Source organism: Sciurus carolinensis, chromosome 9, assembly GCF_902686445.1.
Source record: "Sciurus carolinensis chromosome 9, mSciCar1.2, whole genome shotgun sequence".
NCBI lineage: Eukaryota > Metazoa > Chordata > Mammalia > Rodentia > Sciuridae > Sciurus > Sciurus carolinensis.
In genome coordinates this window covers 128,092,486-128,111,574 of record NC_062221.1, presented here as the reverse complement: position 1 = coordinate 128,111,574, position 19,089 = coordinate 128,092,486, and the positions used below count along the sequence as shown (strand labels likewise).

The following is a 19,089-nucleotide window of genomic DNA, read 5'->3' as shown; positions in this document are numbered from 1 at the left end:
ATTTAGGGAAGAGTGAAAATTAAGTCAAAGAAAATAAGCTATCATGTGACAATTTAAAAAAAAAACCTCAGAAAATGGAAAGAAATCTACCTAGTAGAAGAAAATTAAATGTAGAAATAAATCTTTAAAAAATCAGCTTCAACACTATAAATATAATTAAAAAGAATCCTGGGTGAGAAAAATTAAAGCAAATTCAAAGGAAAAATGTTTCCATGCATCCTTGGAACTACATGTAAGACAGGTATGGCTCATTAGTAATGTTTTTCATTAAGGATAGATATTTAAAGAGAATAACTCTCCTTTGTTGTGGTTTGCCATAGCTGTACCTAGAAAGTATAAAAGTCCAGGGCACTTGGTGACATCCATTCTCAGGAAGCTCGCTTTCAACTTCAGACCCCGTCCTCAGCCTCTGGCACAATGAGCTACTACTATGGCAACTACTATGGTGGCCTTGGCTATGGCCTTGGTGGTTTCAGTGGCTTGGGCTATGGCTATGGCTCCCGCTATGGCCTTGGGGGCTATGGTGGTTATGGCTATGGCTACTTCCATCCCTCTTTCTATAGAGGATACTATTCATCCGGATTTTACTGAAAAAGTTTGGCATTGCTGAAGAACTCAGAATGTTTCTCAAATTTTCATTCTATAGCTCTTTTTTTTAAAGACCATATCACCATGCATTGGTCCTGTTTGAAGCCATGGTGATCCATATCTCTGGTCAAATATTCCATTGTTCAAGTTGTGGGTCGTCAACTCTTATTGTGATGTATTGTTCTCTGCTTTTCCTTTATGTAACATTTCTGAATTTATTTTCTAATAAACTTTCATTTTGAATATGTAATATCTGGTGTCATTTTTCTATACTTTCAAGTGCAATGAAATTTTACGTTTTACCAATTTTTAGTGATATTTTGATTAGAATTACTTCCACTATATAATACCACATCTTAGAAAAGAACGTCAGTGAAAATATAAGTAGGTAAATGCATCAGATCTGTCTTTCTGTGTTTATACTTTCTGTTCATATGATATTTGACAGAACTAAATAAATTTAGACTTCCCAATACTTAGAAGAAATTTCACCACAATATTTAAATTCTCAGAAGCATCTTTTATTTTCCTTATGATCATGAGTGATTAAAACTTTTCAGTGATACATAAGGAAAATCATCTTTCTTAATGTTATGTCACCTATAGATATTTCTATTTTTCTGAACTGACTATTGTTCCAGAGTTTCTTCATCTGAACCTTTTGACTTTGGGGGCCACCCGGGACTTTAAATGTGTAGAAGTTTGTTGCTCTATTCACCCTCCCACAATCTCTGACTCTATAAAATAAGAAAAATACGGGTTAAATAGTGTTCTCTCCAAATTGGAGTACTTCTGAAAACATAAGAATGTGACTTTTTTTGGAAGTATGTATTTTGCAGATCAAATTAGTTAAAATGAAGTCATACTAGAGAAAGGTGACCCCTTAATCAAATGTGATTTGTGTGCAGTGGCCTCCCCTTGTCTGTGAGAAATATTTTCCAACATGTCCCGTGGATGCCCCAAATTATGAATAGTACTGGATTCTATATATTCTGGCTCTTCCTATACATTCATACCTATGATAAAATGCAACTAATAACAGTAAAAGAACAACAAGGGTAACTAATAATAGAATAATTATAACTACATACTTTAATGAAAGTTACCATCTTTCAAAATAACCTATTGTACTGTACTTTACATTCAGAACCCAGTTGATCATGGGCAACATAAATTGCAGATACACAAGAGGTACTGTTCCTGGAAGAAGACAGGAGACAGAGAGGACCACAGGGAAAACTCCATGTGACTACAGAGCAGAGATTACAGTGAGATGTCTACAAGCCAAGGAAATCTTGGCTTCTGGAACAAGCAGAGACTGAAAGACAGACATGAACAGATTCTCCTGTATGATCTTAAGAAGAACATTGTCCTCCTGAAACCCTGATTCCAGAAGTCTAACATGCAGAATTATTGTTTGAAGACAAAATTTGTTTGTGTTTATACTGGGAATTGAACTCAAGTTTACTCTATCCCAGCCCTTTTAAAAAATGTCTTTATTTATTTATTTATCTATTTATTTATTTTTAAATTTTGAAACAGGGTAAAAATTGCTGAGGCTCATTTGAACACGTGATCCTCCTTCCTCAGCCTCCCAAGTTGCTGGGATTACAGGCATGTACAAGCATGTGCCACTGTGCCTGGCAGATTTTTGTGGTTTTAAGCTTACCTCTTTGTGGTACTTGTTGCAGCAGCCTTAAGTACTGAGGACCTGAGATTTCTCTATTTAGTCCAACATTTCTAATTATTTCAGAATTATAGTATATGTTTTATATAGGTTTCTAGATAGGATCTTTTTAACTTTCTCTCTATTTGAAAACTTAAAAGTTGATTATGAATTAATGTTTCTGTGTCTTCTTCCAATTCCAATTGGACACTGGTATTTACTTCTCATATACTATCCTGGAATCCGTTCCAGAGAAAGATCATTGACTCTTACCTACACTGAGTCTTCCCTGTTCAGTCCTACCTATGAATGACTTCCGTTGTTTCTCAGCAAAATGCATGGATATCATGTGTCGTTACAGTTCCCAAGTGATTTGCAAAGGTGTACTTTCAACACTGAGTTCATCCACAGAGAGATCATGGCACGGCACGTTTCTTTGAGGATACCATAGAAGAAAAAATCTTAGGAAGGGGACACACTGACTCCAACTCAAACGCCCCCCTCAATCAATTCTACAGTGATTTTACCCAATAAATCCAGCATAGAATTTCAACTGAGGGAGCACAGATTTCCACTTATAAAGATTATTTCAAAGATTTTTTGTTTTTTTGTTTTTTTTTGTGAGTTCCTATAATGTTACTTTTTTTTTTTTTGCGGTACTGGGGATCGAACTCAGGGCCTTGTGCTTGTGAGGCAAGCACTCTACCAGCTAAAGCTATCTCCCCAGCCCTATAATGTTACTTTTAAGATGAAATTAAAGGAAAACGAGTTTGCTAGGAAATAAAATAGAAGGATAGTGTTTCTTCACAGGAAGTATAATTTTTCCCTTGTCATAATGAGAAGATGTGTATACTACGGCTGTTCATACTGCATTTTCTATTTTTGCTTGTACAAAAATTGTCATATATCAGTAATAAAAATTACCAATTATTTTTTGTCATGATAATGAAGAAGAAAATGAAAAGCTCATGTGATTATGGAGAGAATTGATGTCAGAGGAATAATAGTTGATTAGCAGGATTAATGGTTCAGGAGGATCCATGTGTAATAAACAAAGTTATGTTTTTTCTTATTATCTTAATTTTGTTGCCAAAAGGGAGAGCAGAGAATAAAAGCATATATAAAAATAATGGTTCATATCCAGATTACTTCAGTAATATTCTGGTACAGAATATGTTGTAGTAAATCATATTCTTTCCTTGAATTTTGTAGGTTGACTAGAAATAAGTTGATACTAAGCAGATGGATTTCAAGAAATTAAGTGGAAAGACCAAATAAGAGGTAAGGACAAAATTCAAGAGGAGTTTAAAATTTTCAGACTTTGTTGCTTTAAAAAAAGTGTAAGTGATAATAAATAGGTAGGTAGAAACATGAATGTAACACAAATAACTTTGATTGTGACTAACAAGTTTTATATCAGTGGCATAGTGAGGCTGGATGCTAGAATAGACTGGTCTAGATACAGAAGATTAAGGAGAAAATTTATGAAAAATAGAAATGCAGATTAAAATTGTTCTTTTAAAAATTATATTAAAAAAATTAAATATATAATTCAATATATCTCCTTACCGTCTCATTAAAATCATTACACAAAATTCCCTAAATAGTATTTTTCAAACTCCATATAAATATTTAATGATATTAATGCAAACAAAATTAGCATTTATCCTTTACTTATATTTCAGTATAATTTGTATCATACACAGAAATTATTTTGGAAAACTCCAGATATACATTTTGGCTTTAACCCATGCAGATTCTGCTGCTAGCATTCATATGAAAGTACTTGTATAAAAATTTGTGTTACTTTTATCACTGTGTACTCAGGGAGAATTTTTAAGTCTTTCAATATTACACTTGCCTCTTTTTGAACAGGTACGTAGTATTATCTTATTTTATTTTAATTTGTATTTCCCTAATGGCCAAGAATATTGATCATGTTTTACTATGCCTATTTCCTGTCCATCTGTAATTTTCTTTGGTTACATATCTGGTAGAACTTTTGTCCACACGGGCAGCATGAATATATATTTGTTTTGATTACATTATACATGTACATCCAATTGTGCCAATAAATTTCTTAAAAGATTATCCTATCTCTATGAAATTGTCATCCTACTTTTATTTAAAATGTATTGACCACATTTATTTTAATCTACTTCAAATAATGTCTGTGCTGATCATTAATGTACATGAATATATGTTGTTCATTATATGGGTATATTTTTAATTAATTAATGCTACTTCTTACTCTTTATAAAATCCATGAACTTAATTCTTTTTCTGTTATCAAAATAACTACTTTAGATTTCTCTTGACTAGAATTTACAAGTCATATTCTTTCTTGCTCTTATTTTTAACTAATATATACTTTTAAATTTAAGGTGAATTTCTTAAAGACAGTATATTTTATAACTTCTTAAAATCTAAAGTGATGATGTCTCTCTCCTATTTATCATTTAGTTCACATTTTATGTTATTGACACACTTGTGTTAAAATCTGTCTCAGTAAGCTCTTTTTTATTTGTTCCATCTGTTCTTGTTCACACACATTTTTACCAATATATTTTCAGTCTTCAGCTAATTTTGAATTTTTAGAAAGTTGTCTTTTATCTTATTAAACTATTACTTCTGCATTTTAAAATTTAGTTATTTTCTTACCATATTCTCTGCATGTTACAAAATATATGTCCAATTCCTCCCTCCCATCCTTTCTGCTTTTGTTGTGAAGTATTTTGTTTTCACATAAATTGTACACAATAATTACTTTAAAATATATTTGCATTAGGAAATCAGCTTGGTTTTGAAAACATAAAAAATGAATATTATTTTGCCATCAACTATTTTATTTTCAATGCCCAATTTTTTTCTGTAAATGCAAGACTTTGTGATCTTTGATGAGTTGCAGGAGATGGCATTCTTTAATGTGCCTATGCTTCCGTGTCAGGAGGTAGCAAAGCTGAAAGGAAAAACCTGGAAGAGATCTTGGCTTGCCTGTTATCCCATGTCACAGTAATGAAAGCAGAGCATATCTTCACTTTGCAAATCTCATGCAAAATGCTTTTGGTGGAACAGGACAGCCAAGAACTATGTAGGGAAGTGTAAATGTGGTAATATGTTGCATATCTACTCCAGGAGTTATTTCATACAAGGGAACTTTGGTAATACTGAGGAATTTTGCCTCTTCAAATGATGTGATTGACATGCTGTCTTACAGAAAGTGAAAGAGAAAAGATGAATAGTATTTGTTCACTGTTTTTTTCTGAATATATTCTGCATTGTGAATTTGAATTAGTTTTGCTCATTTCCAGTTACTTAATAATTTGTATGCCTCTCTATATAATGCTAGAACCCAATAAAACATATATTTTAAAAGTGATAACTATAAAAAAAAGTAAGGACAGTGTCATTTGGAAATGACAAAAGTCTACTATATGCAAGGAAAGGTCTTCCTGCTGAGATGCAGACTTGCACTCCCACATTGAATGTAGAAATAGTTGCAAAGGAAGATAACCATGGAACCCAGAGACTGAACCTATGAAATTATAATTGAATAAATTCAAAGAAAAAGATCTTCATGTGTCTTTGGAACTATACTTAAAAAGAAAGATATGCCTTAAAGCACTGTTTTTCACTGAAGATGTACTTTTAAAGAGAATGGAGCTCATATGCAGTGGTTTTCCACACCCTTAATTGGGAAGCATAAGAGTTCAGGTGCCAATGGTGACTCCTTTCTCAGGAAAGTCCCCTGCAACCAAACCCAGTGTTCAGCCGCAATGCAATGAACTACTACTGAGGAAACTGCTTCTGTGGCCTTGGCTCTAGCCTTGTGGCTTTGGTGGCCTGGGCTATGACTATGGATCCAGTGGTGGCCTTGGAGGCCTTGATTACTTTCTGCTTTCTTCCTATGGAAGATGCTGTTCATCTGTTTTTTGTTTTTTTTTTTACTGAAAATATTATAAAATGCAAAAGTATTCACACATGCTCTATTATTTCCATCAAATGCTTCTTCTGGTTTCTTTACTGTGCTCTTTGACATATCTAAGAGTTTGCCTTCACCATTAAAAAAGACATCAAAGAAATTTCTAGATCTGCAAGGATCTCTTTTCTTGGTCAAGAGTTTTATCATGCAAGCTGAATAACCTCAGTCCTGCTCCATCATGGGCATGTGGCTTCTTTCCCTCTCCCTTTTATGATATGTTTAGCATATCCTGTAATAAATTTCATTTATAAAAATCTAAAACTCTGCTTTGCTTATTTTTGTTCTTCTCAATGACCGTTCATTTATAATATCGACATATGTGTATCATATTCCCTCTTCCCTTGGTTATTATCTTGTTCTTTATTTTTAAAAAAATCTCATATATTTCAGCAAACTCCTTCATATCACATAGTACTCCCTTTTTTCTCATCACACTGAACTAAATATATTTATACATTGCCAGCTTCTAAGTTTACTCTAACATTTACTCTGATTTTATATGAATTTGAATATCTTGTGAAGCGATGTTAATGGTACAAAGTCTTTCTTTGTGTATTCTTTATTCCATGAACTTAACAAAAATCAGATGTCCACAGCTCAATGCTCAGCCTCCAGAGTGCCTTTCACCATTGTCTTCCTAAAATCAAGGCAAAGATGCAGGTTTGACTTTATTTCCCATCTGCTGCATCTATAAAGGAGGTTGAGAACATGAACATTTTATATCCTATTGATTGTTTTAACCTTCCTACATATTCCATTGGATTTCTCAACTTTATCCCTACCCTCCTTCTTACCTACATAAATGGAGTTGACTTAAATGAGTGGGTCTATTTCTTCCAGCTCAGATGGAGTTATAGTGTTCCTTACTCAGAGGCTTTTATGCATCTTTTGTCTTTGGAGTCTCAACTCAAGCACAAGGCTTATTTTTGACTTCCAACTTATGTTTTGGCTTCTTTGGACTTGAAATTTTATGTGATATGCTCCCTAATACAATTCTTTCTTAGTTAGTGTATTACATGACCCTTGATGGTTTTTACATGATGCTCATAAGTACTGGTAATGTTGTGTTCAAAACCTGATTTATGTATGTCACATACACACAAACACACACACACAGAGACACATTTATATACACACATACATACACATAAGTGCACATATCAGTTTATATATCATTATATCAATGTGTATTGCTATATCAATATAGATATATCAACATATTTATAAATGTCAATAGAAAGAGTATGAACTGTTTATTGACCATAATGGTGAAATTAGAGATAATTTTAGAGTTGATTTTCACTGATTCCATCCTTCTTGTGGCAGAAATTTACTGGGCCCTAAAATAAATGTAAGAAGGATCCTCATCTACTTGATAAGGAAATACATGATACACCAATTCAATTAGGATTGATGTTTTTCAAAAAGTCCTCATCCTTTAGAAATTATCTTTTAGATATTATCTTCAGAGAAAAGAAAGTACATATAGAGTTAGTGGCATGTTATCAACAATTGCCTTGAAATAATACAGTAGGGAGCAAGCCTGTGGAGATCTATATGAAACTGAATTCATCATCCGTTGATATCTTTTTGAAACAAGTGATGGGGATTTATTATACTGTCCTTGCACTTACACATATTTGAATTTTTTGATAATTAGAAGTTTAGAACAAGCTCAATGTTCTATTTGGTGAAAATGAAACTACTCACAATAAAAAAATATTAGACTGAAAGTATAATCAAAATGATAAGTTCATATTCATTGCCTTGGGAAGGAAGAAATGTTACCCTTAGGACAACAGATTAGATCTTGAGATGTACTTTGGCATTACTAAAATAAAAATAACTCATGAACTTACTCAAATGAAGATTAAAATTATCTTTGCCTCATAAGGTGGTAAATTTTGAAGAGGAGAATGGCATAGAAATACGTTAGGTTTAAGCAAAAGGAACTGGAAGCCAGATGAAATGCTGCTGGGGCAGTCCTGGCAACATACTGTGAGATGCGGAGCTGAGTCTGCGCCCAGCCGTGGAGATGTGAAAGAAAAGACTGGACATTTAAAGAGATGAATTTCAAAGATGTCAAGTTGACCGATGTTACAAATAATGAAAAGGAATGTCAGGTGAGCTTATGTTTCAAGTACCTTGAATTAACCTGCCACTGTGATGATCAAAAGATAAAAGCAGACATACCTTTAAATTGAAATTAATGGAAGTTTGATCTCAAAACTGTTCACATTTACTGTCAGCTGCATTCAACATGGAGTGTTTATAAGATCAGGATTCTTAAGTAATTTTGTTCTGCATTCAGTATTTGTTACATTTACCAGGAAACACATCAAAGAATGGCCTTTGCTTCGTTGTTGAGAACACTTTTATTTTGGAATCAAAGTGACATCCCAAAACTAACTTCAGTAAAAATATAGTGATTTTTCATTTTGCTATTTTAATTTGTTTTTATGTTGGCTTTGATTCCTGACACTCTGAAACACTAATTTTCCTAAATCCTATGTTTACCTGTTTTCTAATATTCATTTCACCCAAGAGTGTGTCAACTGGATATATGTCTAAGTAATGGTTGTCTCCAGATATTTTTAAACTAATACATCTTAAATAATAAAAATAGAAATCTTAGGACCTGATCGTGGGATTCATTTTTAATGTAAAGCTAAGTTACATTGATTTCAAATGGGAATAAAAACAGATAAAATAATACCCAGACCTTATGTTTGCCCTTTATCCACAAAAACTTTACATGCACTGTTGACTTCTCAAAATGTATCTCACATCCATTACTCTTGTTGCCATTGAATTTTAGTCTTTATATATCATAACACTGTTTCAAAAGTTCCCCATGTGGTCTCAATGCTTTCGAGAATTTTCTTTATAATCTATATTTCTCAGAAAATGATTTTTTTCTAAATATGATTTAACTCTTATCAATGTTTTGCTAAAAGCCTAGAATGGAATTCAAGACCTACTCTGAGTCTAACTTAACGTAATTCATCAACTTATATAATGTATCTACTCAGGACCCAACTCATACTATTTTGCTCAATGACGTCATATGCTATTTTGTGTTTCTAATTACTCATTAAAACCACTGTACTCTGATTGACACTCCTCCTCTGTTTTCTTTTTCATTTCTACCCATCTTTCTAGACTCATGGCATCTCCAGACTTATGGAACAGTTGAAGTCCCACCAAAATGATCAACTCCTCTAACCTTCCCTTAAAATCAGTTTCTCCACCACTCATTTTGCTCTTGTAAAAAGTGCAAACTAATGTTTAGCACAAAGCACCCACATGCATGTTTACACACTCAAAAACACATGTAACAGAAGCACATTCATATTTTGAAACAGTGGAAGTGTGCACTTCCCTGGTTCATCCAGTAGTTATATGTGTTGTTGCCACTAACCATATCCCAGTCCAACTGGTTATCAAATTACTTTACCATGAGAAAACAAAATTCAATTAAGCTCAAGAAATTCAATTGAACTTCATTCTATTACTTCAATATCAAGTTTTAATAATCCATTTTCTTTGAAATTTGAAATTTGAAATAGTTTTGCATATAAATACCTATTATTTCTTCTATGTAATAAAAATATACATTTAAACTGATATTTCAGGAAAATAGAAATCAAAAATATTGAGATTTTGTATCTTTGCAAGATATTATATTAATCGTAAGAGCTACAAAGATCAAATCTAACAGCTCAAAGAGTTTATAAGTAGCATATTACAAAATGGAAAACTTGATTTTTAAGCTGACAGAGTCAAGTGGGTAAGAACAGAAGAGTTAGAAAAGGCCAGAAAGGAAAATTGTTGAAGGAAGTCTTAAGAAAGAAGGAGGGATCACTTCACGATGAATAAATGTTCAAGAAAAAGTCAGAGCTCAGAGTGACAAAACCAATTTAAGTTTCATGAAACAATTTGAGGAGACTAACCTCATTAAGTGGAAAGAAGGAAAAGTTAGGTTTGAGTTTTGTTTTGACAGGATTCGAATACTGATCATAAATATGAAGCTGCTTAAAAGGTTACCCAAAGAATACACAATCAGGGAAAAAGACAATTTCTGAAGTTCTTTTGATATAGATACTTTCTCATACTTTCAATCCAAGAATAGATATTCAGTGTTATACCACCTAATCATTACATTAGTTTACCCTACCAGAGAGTTAAAGAAAATATTAAATTTAAATTGAGCATAAGACAAGGTGAAGGAGATATGATTGACAATGAGAAAAACTTCATTATATTTGAACTAAGGAGATCAAATATTAATTTTAGGTTATAAAATATGTGTAAATATTAACATTAAAGACATGAAGGAAAACTATTTGTTACAAAAACAGACTCTGAGAACTTAAACTGAAATCAAAGGAAAAATTTCTTCATGCATATTTGAAACCATATTTAAAAAGAAAGGTATGGGTAAATAGCAGTAATTTTTCTCAAGGATAGATTTTCAAAGAGAATAACCCTCCTTTGTTGTGGTTTGCCATAACTGCACCTAGAAAGTATAAAAGTCCAGGGCACTTGGTGACATCCATTCTCAGGAAACTCGCCATCAACTTCATCTCCATCCTCAGCCCCAGCACAATGAGTTACTACTACGGCAACTACTATGGTGGCCTTGGCTATGGCCTTGGTGGATTCAGTGGCCTGGGCTATGGCTATGGCTCCCTCTATGGCCTGGGAGGCTATGGTGGTTATGGCTATGGCTACTTCCGTCCCTCTTTCTATCGAGGATACTATTCATCTGGGTTTTACTGAAAACACGGCCATCTCTGTTGTCTGTTTCCTGACCCAGCATCCATCCCTCAGGCTGGACACCCTCACTTCTGCTCTGCTATGCACATGAAGAGTTCTTCTTTTTCCCATTCTATGATATTGCTGGACAAGTTATTCCAATAAGCACTCTTTGTGAACATTTTAAACCTTTTTCAATTTATATTTCTCCACCTAAATGCAGTTTTTATTCATAATTTGAGGATATCTAAGAAATACATTTCATGTAAGCACATTTTCCCCATGCAATTATATACTTCTTTACAAAATAAATAAAATTTTCAGATGATGACCATGCTCCATGCCTTGACTTGATCATTATTTGGTGTATGCTTAAGTGAAAACATCACATTTTGCACCATAAATATGTGTGTTATCTTATGTCTATTAAAATTCTTCAAAAGAAGGAATCATATACTTTTTGCAGGTGACTTCTTTGTTTTATGCGGCACAAACTCTTATGTATTGATCCCTTTTTGATTTGAATTCTAGAGAAAGATGTATATTTAAACATTCTTAATTCTTATAAATTTTTTTTCCACATAATCACCAAAGGAAATGTTTATTCTGACCACACATCAGGAAAATTGATAATTCGTAGGATATTTTAGTAAAAAATACAGTTCTTTTATGAACTCTATAAAGAAGAGCTGCTCATGCCCTGTTGCTGCGATGGTGTTCTGTACCCACTTCAGTGACTTCTCACACATTTCTCACAGAGGGACACACTGGACTTCATCCCAGCCCTGCTGCCTCCCTGATCACCCCACCAGATCCTCGCTTTATCAATGCAGGGGAGAGTCTGGGAACCGACTTTGTCCATTTTCGATGTTCCTTCACTGTAATAATTTTAACAGATGGCTGCCAATGTTTCAAATGTAACCCAACAGTTCTTTATATACACAAAATATTGAAAGCTAATTTTGAATCAAGGTTTCTATAACCTTTCCCAACATATGTCTAATATTGTTGGTATTTGCTCTTCATTTTGGGCGAGGGGTGTACTGAGGATTAAATTCAGGGGCACATGAGCACTGAACCACATCCCCAGTCCTTTTTTGTATTTTCTTAGAGACAAGATCGCACTGAGTTTCTTAGCACCTTGCTTTTGCCGAGGCTGACTTTGAACTCACAATCCTGCCTCAGCCTCCTGAGCTGATGGGATTATACACCTGCACCACCGGGCCCAGCTTTGTTCCTCATTTAAACCTGGGAAGGTATTGTAGATGTCTTTTTGGATCTTTCCCTCAACATCTAGCTCTGGTTTTGCAATCTTCTCTTCCCTAAGTTCAACTTAGTCATATGTGGCAATAGAGTCTTCATGGATCTTAAGCAATTCTGCTTAGATTTTACTAACCAATTCATGAACACAGAGTTTGTGCTGATCTTTTTATGATGTACTGAAATGAGGAAGGACTTGGGTGATGACCCTTTACTGATTCAGACTAGAACTCGATAAATCACATAGCAGTTATTCATATAGCAACCCATTTAACCTGGCAAGGAACTTTAAGCAGTAGTAGGAAAAATGATATTTTTAAAACATACCTAAAACTGTTTTGAAATACATTTGGCTTATATCTTTGAATTGAATGACTGGTTTGGGGCAGCTCTTTATTACTACTCTACTTGCCGCTCTGTACTGAGAAAATATTCTTTAAGGAGAATCTTAGAAAACAGTTAATATTTTTACTCTATTGTAAGACAATGGAATTAAAGAAAGTGGAGAGGTGTATCAAATGGAACTATACTTCATGGGAAAATTACAAAAACACTATAATTTAAACAAATTAAAGAAAGGCACAGACAAAAGAAGACAGAATGTGTGTTGTTATGGGAAAGAAGAAGAAATATCACTAAAAGAACAAAGAGGATACTGGAGCTTATTTGTCAGGTTTGTATTATCACACTAAGCATAGAACATGTAATGCTTAAATAAATAGTCAGTAAAAACAAGTGTTTTATTTTATATTTCAAGAAAAAAATATTTTTCGTTAGGTTCCACAATCCATCATTTAGAGACATTCAGAAAATAAGATATTAATGCTCCTTCATTAAATTCTTTGGTATGCATTGGTTCTGGGGTTTTGGTTTATGATTTTTTAATTGACACATAGCTACAGTACATATTTATGAGGTATAGTACAATACATGTGTTCAATGTGTAATCATTAACCATTATTTTTCTTCCCATGATTCATCGCTTCTTGGGTTAGAAAACTTTCAGCTCCTTAACCTACGTATAAAATATGATAACTATGTGATAGATAAATAATAAGTTAGAGATGTCCCACTAACAGCAAAATATTGGAAGTTAGTGCTGCTATTTAACCATATTTTGATACTCTACAACATCACTGTCTTCTTTCTCCATGAAGTTTCCTAGATTAGCGGCACAGATTTTAAAATAAAATTCAAAGAAAATAATTGAAAGTCAGATGAAATACTGCTGCAGAAAACCTGAAATTTGACAAAGGAGTCTCAATTCAAATTCTGTGCTCAACTTTGGAGTTTGGAATAGAAAGGGACGGAGTTCAAGAAGACATTTCACAAATATCTGGCGGATTGAGTTTTTTGAGTGACGATAAAGCAGAGGAGAGCAAGCTTTTATGTTTTCAGGGTTAATGAGCTGAATAAAGTTGCTTCTCCCAGTTATATAAAAAGAAGTAGCTATTCATTTGAGTCTAAATTTGATAAAAGTTTGATTTTTGATTGTTTACATTGCTGCAGTGATTGGCAAGTGAAAATACATTGTGGGCACACTAGTACTAGATTTATGGATTTTATGTAATTATAATTTTATGTATTTCTAATTATGTATCGATTGTAGTTACTAAGAAACACCTCCAAATCTGTCCTCTGCAAAACTAACTATGGCACCTTAAGGACAAAGGAATCAAAATGACATTAAAAACTTCAGTTTGAATCAAAATATTTTTCAGAAGGTTTTTTTTTTAAATTAGAAAAAAGTTGTCAATAATGAGTCCTCGTTTTGACTTTTTAAAACTAAATTCCCACTCAGTTGAATGTTGACTAATTAGAATCTGAAGAAATAGACTTCATCAAAATCATTTAAATTTATATAAAATTAACCAGAAATAACATGGCCTGATAACTGCTTATTTTTATTTTTTTAAAAATGATGTTGACCTAAAGGTATATTACACCTTGTAGTTGAACATAACTGCAACTGGCAAATTGTATGCTTGCCCATAAAAACCTGTAAAATGTTAGAGATTATAGTAAGACACCTTGTATGTATCCTCTCTAACCATTTTTTTCGCTTCGTTTTTGAAAAGAACATTGTGAAAGCCTTGCAAGTACTCCCCCTACTCAGCAGAATTTGCCACATAATACACACTGCACAGAATAGATACATTCCTGAAACATCACTCTTCAGAGGTCACTGCCTAAATCAACAGCATAGAACATCAGGCATGGCCCACCTTGGTCATAAGCCAATTCAGTGCTCAACCATCCATTATTCTTTACACTCTGTGCCCCTGGTGCAGATTTTGGCTCAGTGAGGACACATCTGCTTAAGTTTGTCCCCATTGGTGAACTAAACTTCTTGTTCCTTGCCAGAGCTACCTCTTTCCCTCCTAAATACAATTCATTTAACTCTTTCTCCAGAGTTATTTTGCAGGATGTTGCAATTCCTCTAACAGTTAATCCCTCTAAATCACTTTCAAAGTGAGTATCAGCACACGTTGTCTTTTCTTTATACTGTCTCAAGCTTTTTATGTTAAAAACTCACAATAATTCATTCATACAATAAATACCACACGAATATATTATGTCAAGAGGACATTCATATATATTTATGACAGTTCTTTTCACTTAACATATTAATATGAATACTTTACTGAATGTACCAGTTTTAATAATTATGGTTATCTATATTAGCAATTTTGAATATAGCATGTTATTTCATATAAATTCTCCCAACGAAATAGTTCACAAATTAAATTGGTATGTTTGGGAAAGGGGACATTTTTAAATTATACAAATGTGTACTTCACTTCTCCAAGGGATCATATTAGACCCCAGAAATGTGAAAATAAGTTCAAGTAGCTAGTTTAAAAATGGAAAAAAAAATAACTAATTCTGCCAGAGGCCATACTAATTTTAAAAAGGTAGCATGCAAACAATTTGTGGACTGGAGTGGTTGCGGATATGCTAAGGAGAGGAGGAGGGAGTCACTTCAGAGTGAGACAGAACTCAGAGTGAGAAGGCAAAAGTAACTTTTTTTCAGGTTTTTTTTTTTTAATTTTTTTTTTTTATTTTTTACAGACTGCATTTTGATTCATTATACACAAATGGAATTTTAAGGAACAATTTACATGAACTCGTGTAAGTAAGCTGATTGTGCCATATTAGTTATTATACTAAGAAACTTGAAAATGTAGGCTTAGATTAATTTATTGTAAGTATCGAAAAATCATCCTTGAAAATAAGCCATTTAGAAAGTTATCACACCAATATGCCACCAAACAGAAAAGCCTCATATTTTTCCACATGCTCTCCTGACAATATGTGCGCTCCCATGGTCTCAGTTGAATGCTGTCATTAAGATTATTTAATAATTTTGCACTAGTTGATCAATAAATAAGAAGAAGGCAGAATCAACATCCTGAGAAAAATATTTTCAGAAGTGAAATGGAGATGTCATTGACAATGGGAAATATCTCAGGCTACTGGGAGCAAAGGAGCCTGATGTGCAAGACGTAGACACAGATGTACGTAAAATCGAAAGCTTTGAGGACATGGAAATAGCTAATATCTGCTAATAGTTTTTTAATGTTCAATTAAAATGCCAGATTCCGAGGCTTGATAAACTATATTCAAAGGAACACAGTCCTCCTGCACGTTTGGAACCATACTTAATAAGAAAGGTATGGGTAAATAGCAGTAATTTTTCTCAAGGATGGATTTTCAAAGAGAATGACCCTCCTTTGTTGTGGTTTGCCATAACTGCACCTAGAAAGTATAAAAGTCCAGGGCACTTGGTGACCTCCATTCTCAGGAAACTCGCCATCAACTTCACCTCCATCCTCAGCCCCAGCACAATGAGCTACTACTATGGCAACTACTATGGTGGCCTTGGCTATGGCCTTGGTGGATTCAGTGGCCTAGGCTATGGCTATGGCTCCCTCTATGGCCTGGGAGGCTATGGTGGTTATGGCTATGGCTACTTCCGTCCCTCTTTCTATCGAGGATACTATTCATCTGGATTTTACTGAAAACATGGCCATCTCTGTTGTCCTTTTCCTGACCCAGCATCCATCCCTCAGGCTGGACATCCTCACTTCTGCTCTGCTGTGCACATGAGGAGTTCTTCTTCTCCCATTATGTGATACTGCTGGGCATGTTATTCCAATAAACACTCTTTGTGAACATTTTAAATCTTGTTTGTTTATATCTGCATGCCCTAATACACTTTTTATTCATAATATTGACATTTTTGGACAATATATTTCATTGAAACTTCCTCCCCATAGTATCACACCCTTCCTCACCTTTAATCTGATATACTTTTTAGCCAGTAATTCCTCTGTTTACTCTGGCATATGCTCAGATGTTTCTTTCTCTTTAATTTGATGTTGTATAAACATAATATATAGATGCTCCTAATTCCTATGACCATATGGAGACATACCTGCCTAACAATTGTTTCAGGATATCAGGAGAGAATATTTTTTAGTGTATGCATCATTTAAATATGGTTGTTCCTTTGTGTTTCATAAGAAAAAGCTGTCAGGCCCTGCTCCTGTCTGTGTCCAGTGTGCCCCTCACTTGGTGCCTTGTGATGAAATGATGACGGGGATACCCAGGGCTTTTTTCCAACCTGGTGCTCCCCAGACCAGTCCACCTGAGTCTGTTGTTTTCAATCATGTTGGAAAGTCAGAATATGCTTTGTCTATGTTCAGTGATTTATTTTTTTTTTTAGTTTTATCATTTTAACTCATACCATTTAAATTTTCAGACTTGACCTTATTTTCTCTTCACATTAAAAATAATGAGAATGGATTGTGAATGAAAGTTTCTACAATTGTTTCCAGCTCATTGCTAATTGTTTCTTATTTATGCCTTAAAAAGCAATTGTATTACAGGTCTTTTCTTCAGTCTTCCCCCGACCTGAGCCTGGCTATTGACCTTTAGTCTGTGTGTAGGCATGCTTGGATGGCTGATCTTTAGTTTTTAGTGATAGGTGATGTAATTCTTAACACAACTTTCCCTTAATTGGATAAGTTAGAGAAGTCTTCACGGTTCAAAAGTAATTTTCAGTAATCCTTATGCATTTTGTTCATGAACTAACACTTTGGGCTGAATTTGTTATGATTTAAAGAACTAAGGAATAATTTGGGTAATGAATATCTGTGGTTCAAGTTAAAGTTAGGATCCTTTAACCAATCTATAATTTAAATAATTTTGCATTTAAATGTTTATATTTCATTAAAGTGAACCAGATAAGAAACTTCAAATATTAGAATTTGATTTGTAGAGAAGTAATAATATATTTTATACTCTCTTAAAAGTATTTTTAAGTACAATTGATCACTCTTGGTAATTTTTAAAAATACATGACAGGTTCATGAGTGTTCTTTTTACTAGGGTACCTACTTTCCCATATTAGCCACTTTTAGAAAAGTTAGATATTAACTAATATGAAAAAGCAGATACTATAGTAAAAAGTACCATTTAAGGAAATGGATAAATAAGTCTGCCTATTACACAGACGCTGCATAGTAGAGAAGATAGAGAAATATACTAAAATAATTTCACTTAAAAAGCAGAATCCTCTTGCAAAAATGTTAGAATTTAAACAAATTAGATATAGTAAATATCAAATAGGAGACCAGCATGTGTACTATTATGAGAAAGAAAAAGAAAACACTATCAATAGAACAGGGAAGAAATTAAGCTTTAGAGTGGCTTTGGGATTTTTCTGCTGAATGCATCACATTAATATCTTTAAATAACAAATGCAGCAATAAAAAGATATTCAACAAATGTTAAAGGAGTTTTAAATGAAAAATAATTATAGTGCTTTACAGAGAATGATTGAATGTCAAGAAAAAGGATGCAGTAGTAGTCCTGGCACTTGCCAAAGAAGCCCAAACGGAATCTCTGTAGACTGATGTTATTTGAAATACAGAGAAAGTGAATTTAAGGAGATATATGTCAAATATATCATTCATACTGATAATATGTGACAGTGAAGAAAAGGAATGATAGTGGAGTCAGATTTTCAGAACTAGTGATCTGAATAGTGTTGCCCTTAATTGTGTGAAAAGAGAAATGGATACAATTTTAAAAGAGAAATGGATACAGGAAATTAATGAAAGCTTTATTTCAAACTGTTTGCATTTACATTTCTACTTGGATTGACAATGAAAGTAGATTGTGGACAGAATGCTATTTGATTGACATGTTTATGTAACAGCATTTTAATGAATTTCCACTCAGATATTATTATGGTTACTGAAATTTGCCTATAGTACAGCTAATAATTGATTTTTAATTCAGAATATGAGAGGCAATCTTTCTCAAACTGGTTTGAACATTAAAATATTTATTTTCATAAGACTCTTAAAAATATTATCATCGATGCCTCCTCATTTTATTTCCAAATATAATTTCTCTGCAATTGATTGGTGGCTAATAGGAAGTTGAAGGAAATAAAATTTATCATAAATATTCAAGCTTATGCAAAAAGTAATTGGAATTCTTAGATCCTAACACTGCTTATTTTGTAATTCTAAAAAATAAAATTAACTGAGAAGGATAAAACAGGGTGCCTTTAAATACAGAAAAATAATAACTATTATGTGTAAATTTTGCACTTTTCTCTAAAAATCTATATAAATGCTATTGATTTTAAATAAGCTTGTATTCATCCTCTCCCATCTATTTTTCTCATTTTATTCTTGAATGAAACTTTGTAAAATCCTTCAAAGCGCTCTACCAACTCACCAGAATCTGCCGTGCAATCGGTACTGCACTTATTCTTGAAACTTCATTCTTCTGAGGTCACTGCCTAAACTAAGAGCAT

General features: G+C 33.4%; 1 protein-coding gene across 1 annotated transcript; it reads left to right on the top strand.

Annotated features, from left to right (window-relative positions):
• Positions 1-417: 417 nt before the first annotated feature.
• Positions 418-591, top strand: LOC124992542 (keratin-associated protein 19-9b-like). The gene has a single exon (XM_047563435.1). The coding sequence runs from the start codon at positions 418-420 to the stop codon at positions 589-591; it is 174 nt and encodes a 57-aa protein (XP_047419391.1).
• Positions 592-19,089: the final 18,498 nt, after the last annotated feature.

What these genes read in the sequence shown, in the direction of transcription:
- LOC124992542 (XM_047563435.1), top strand. Translation starts at nt 418, where the DNA reads ATGAGCTACTACTATGGCAACTACTATGGTGGCCTTGGCTATGGCCTT.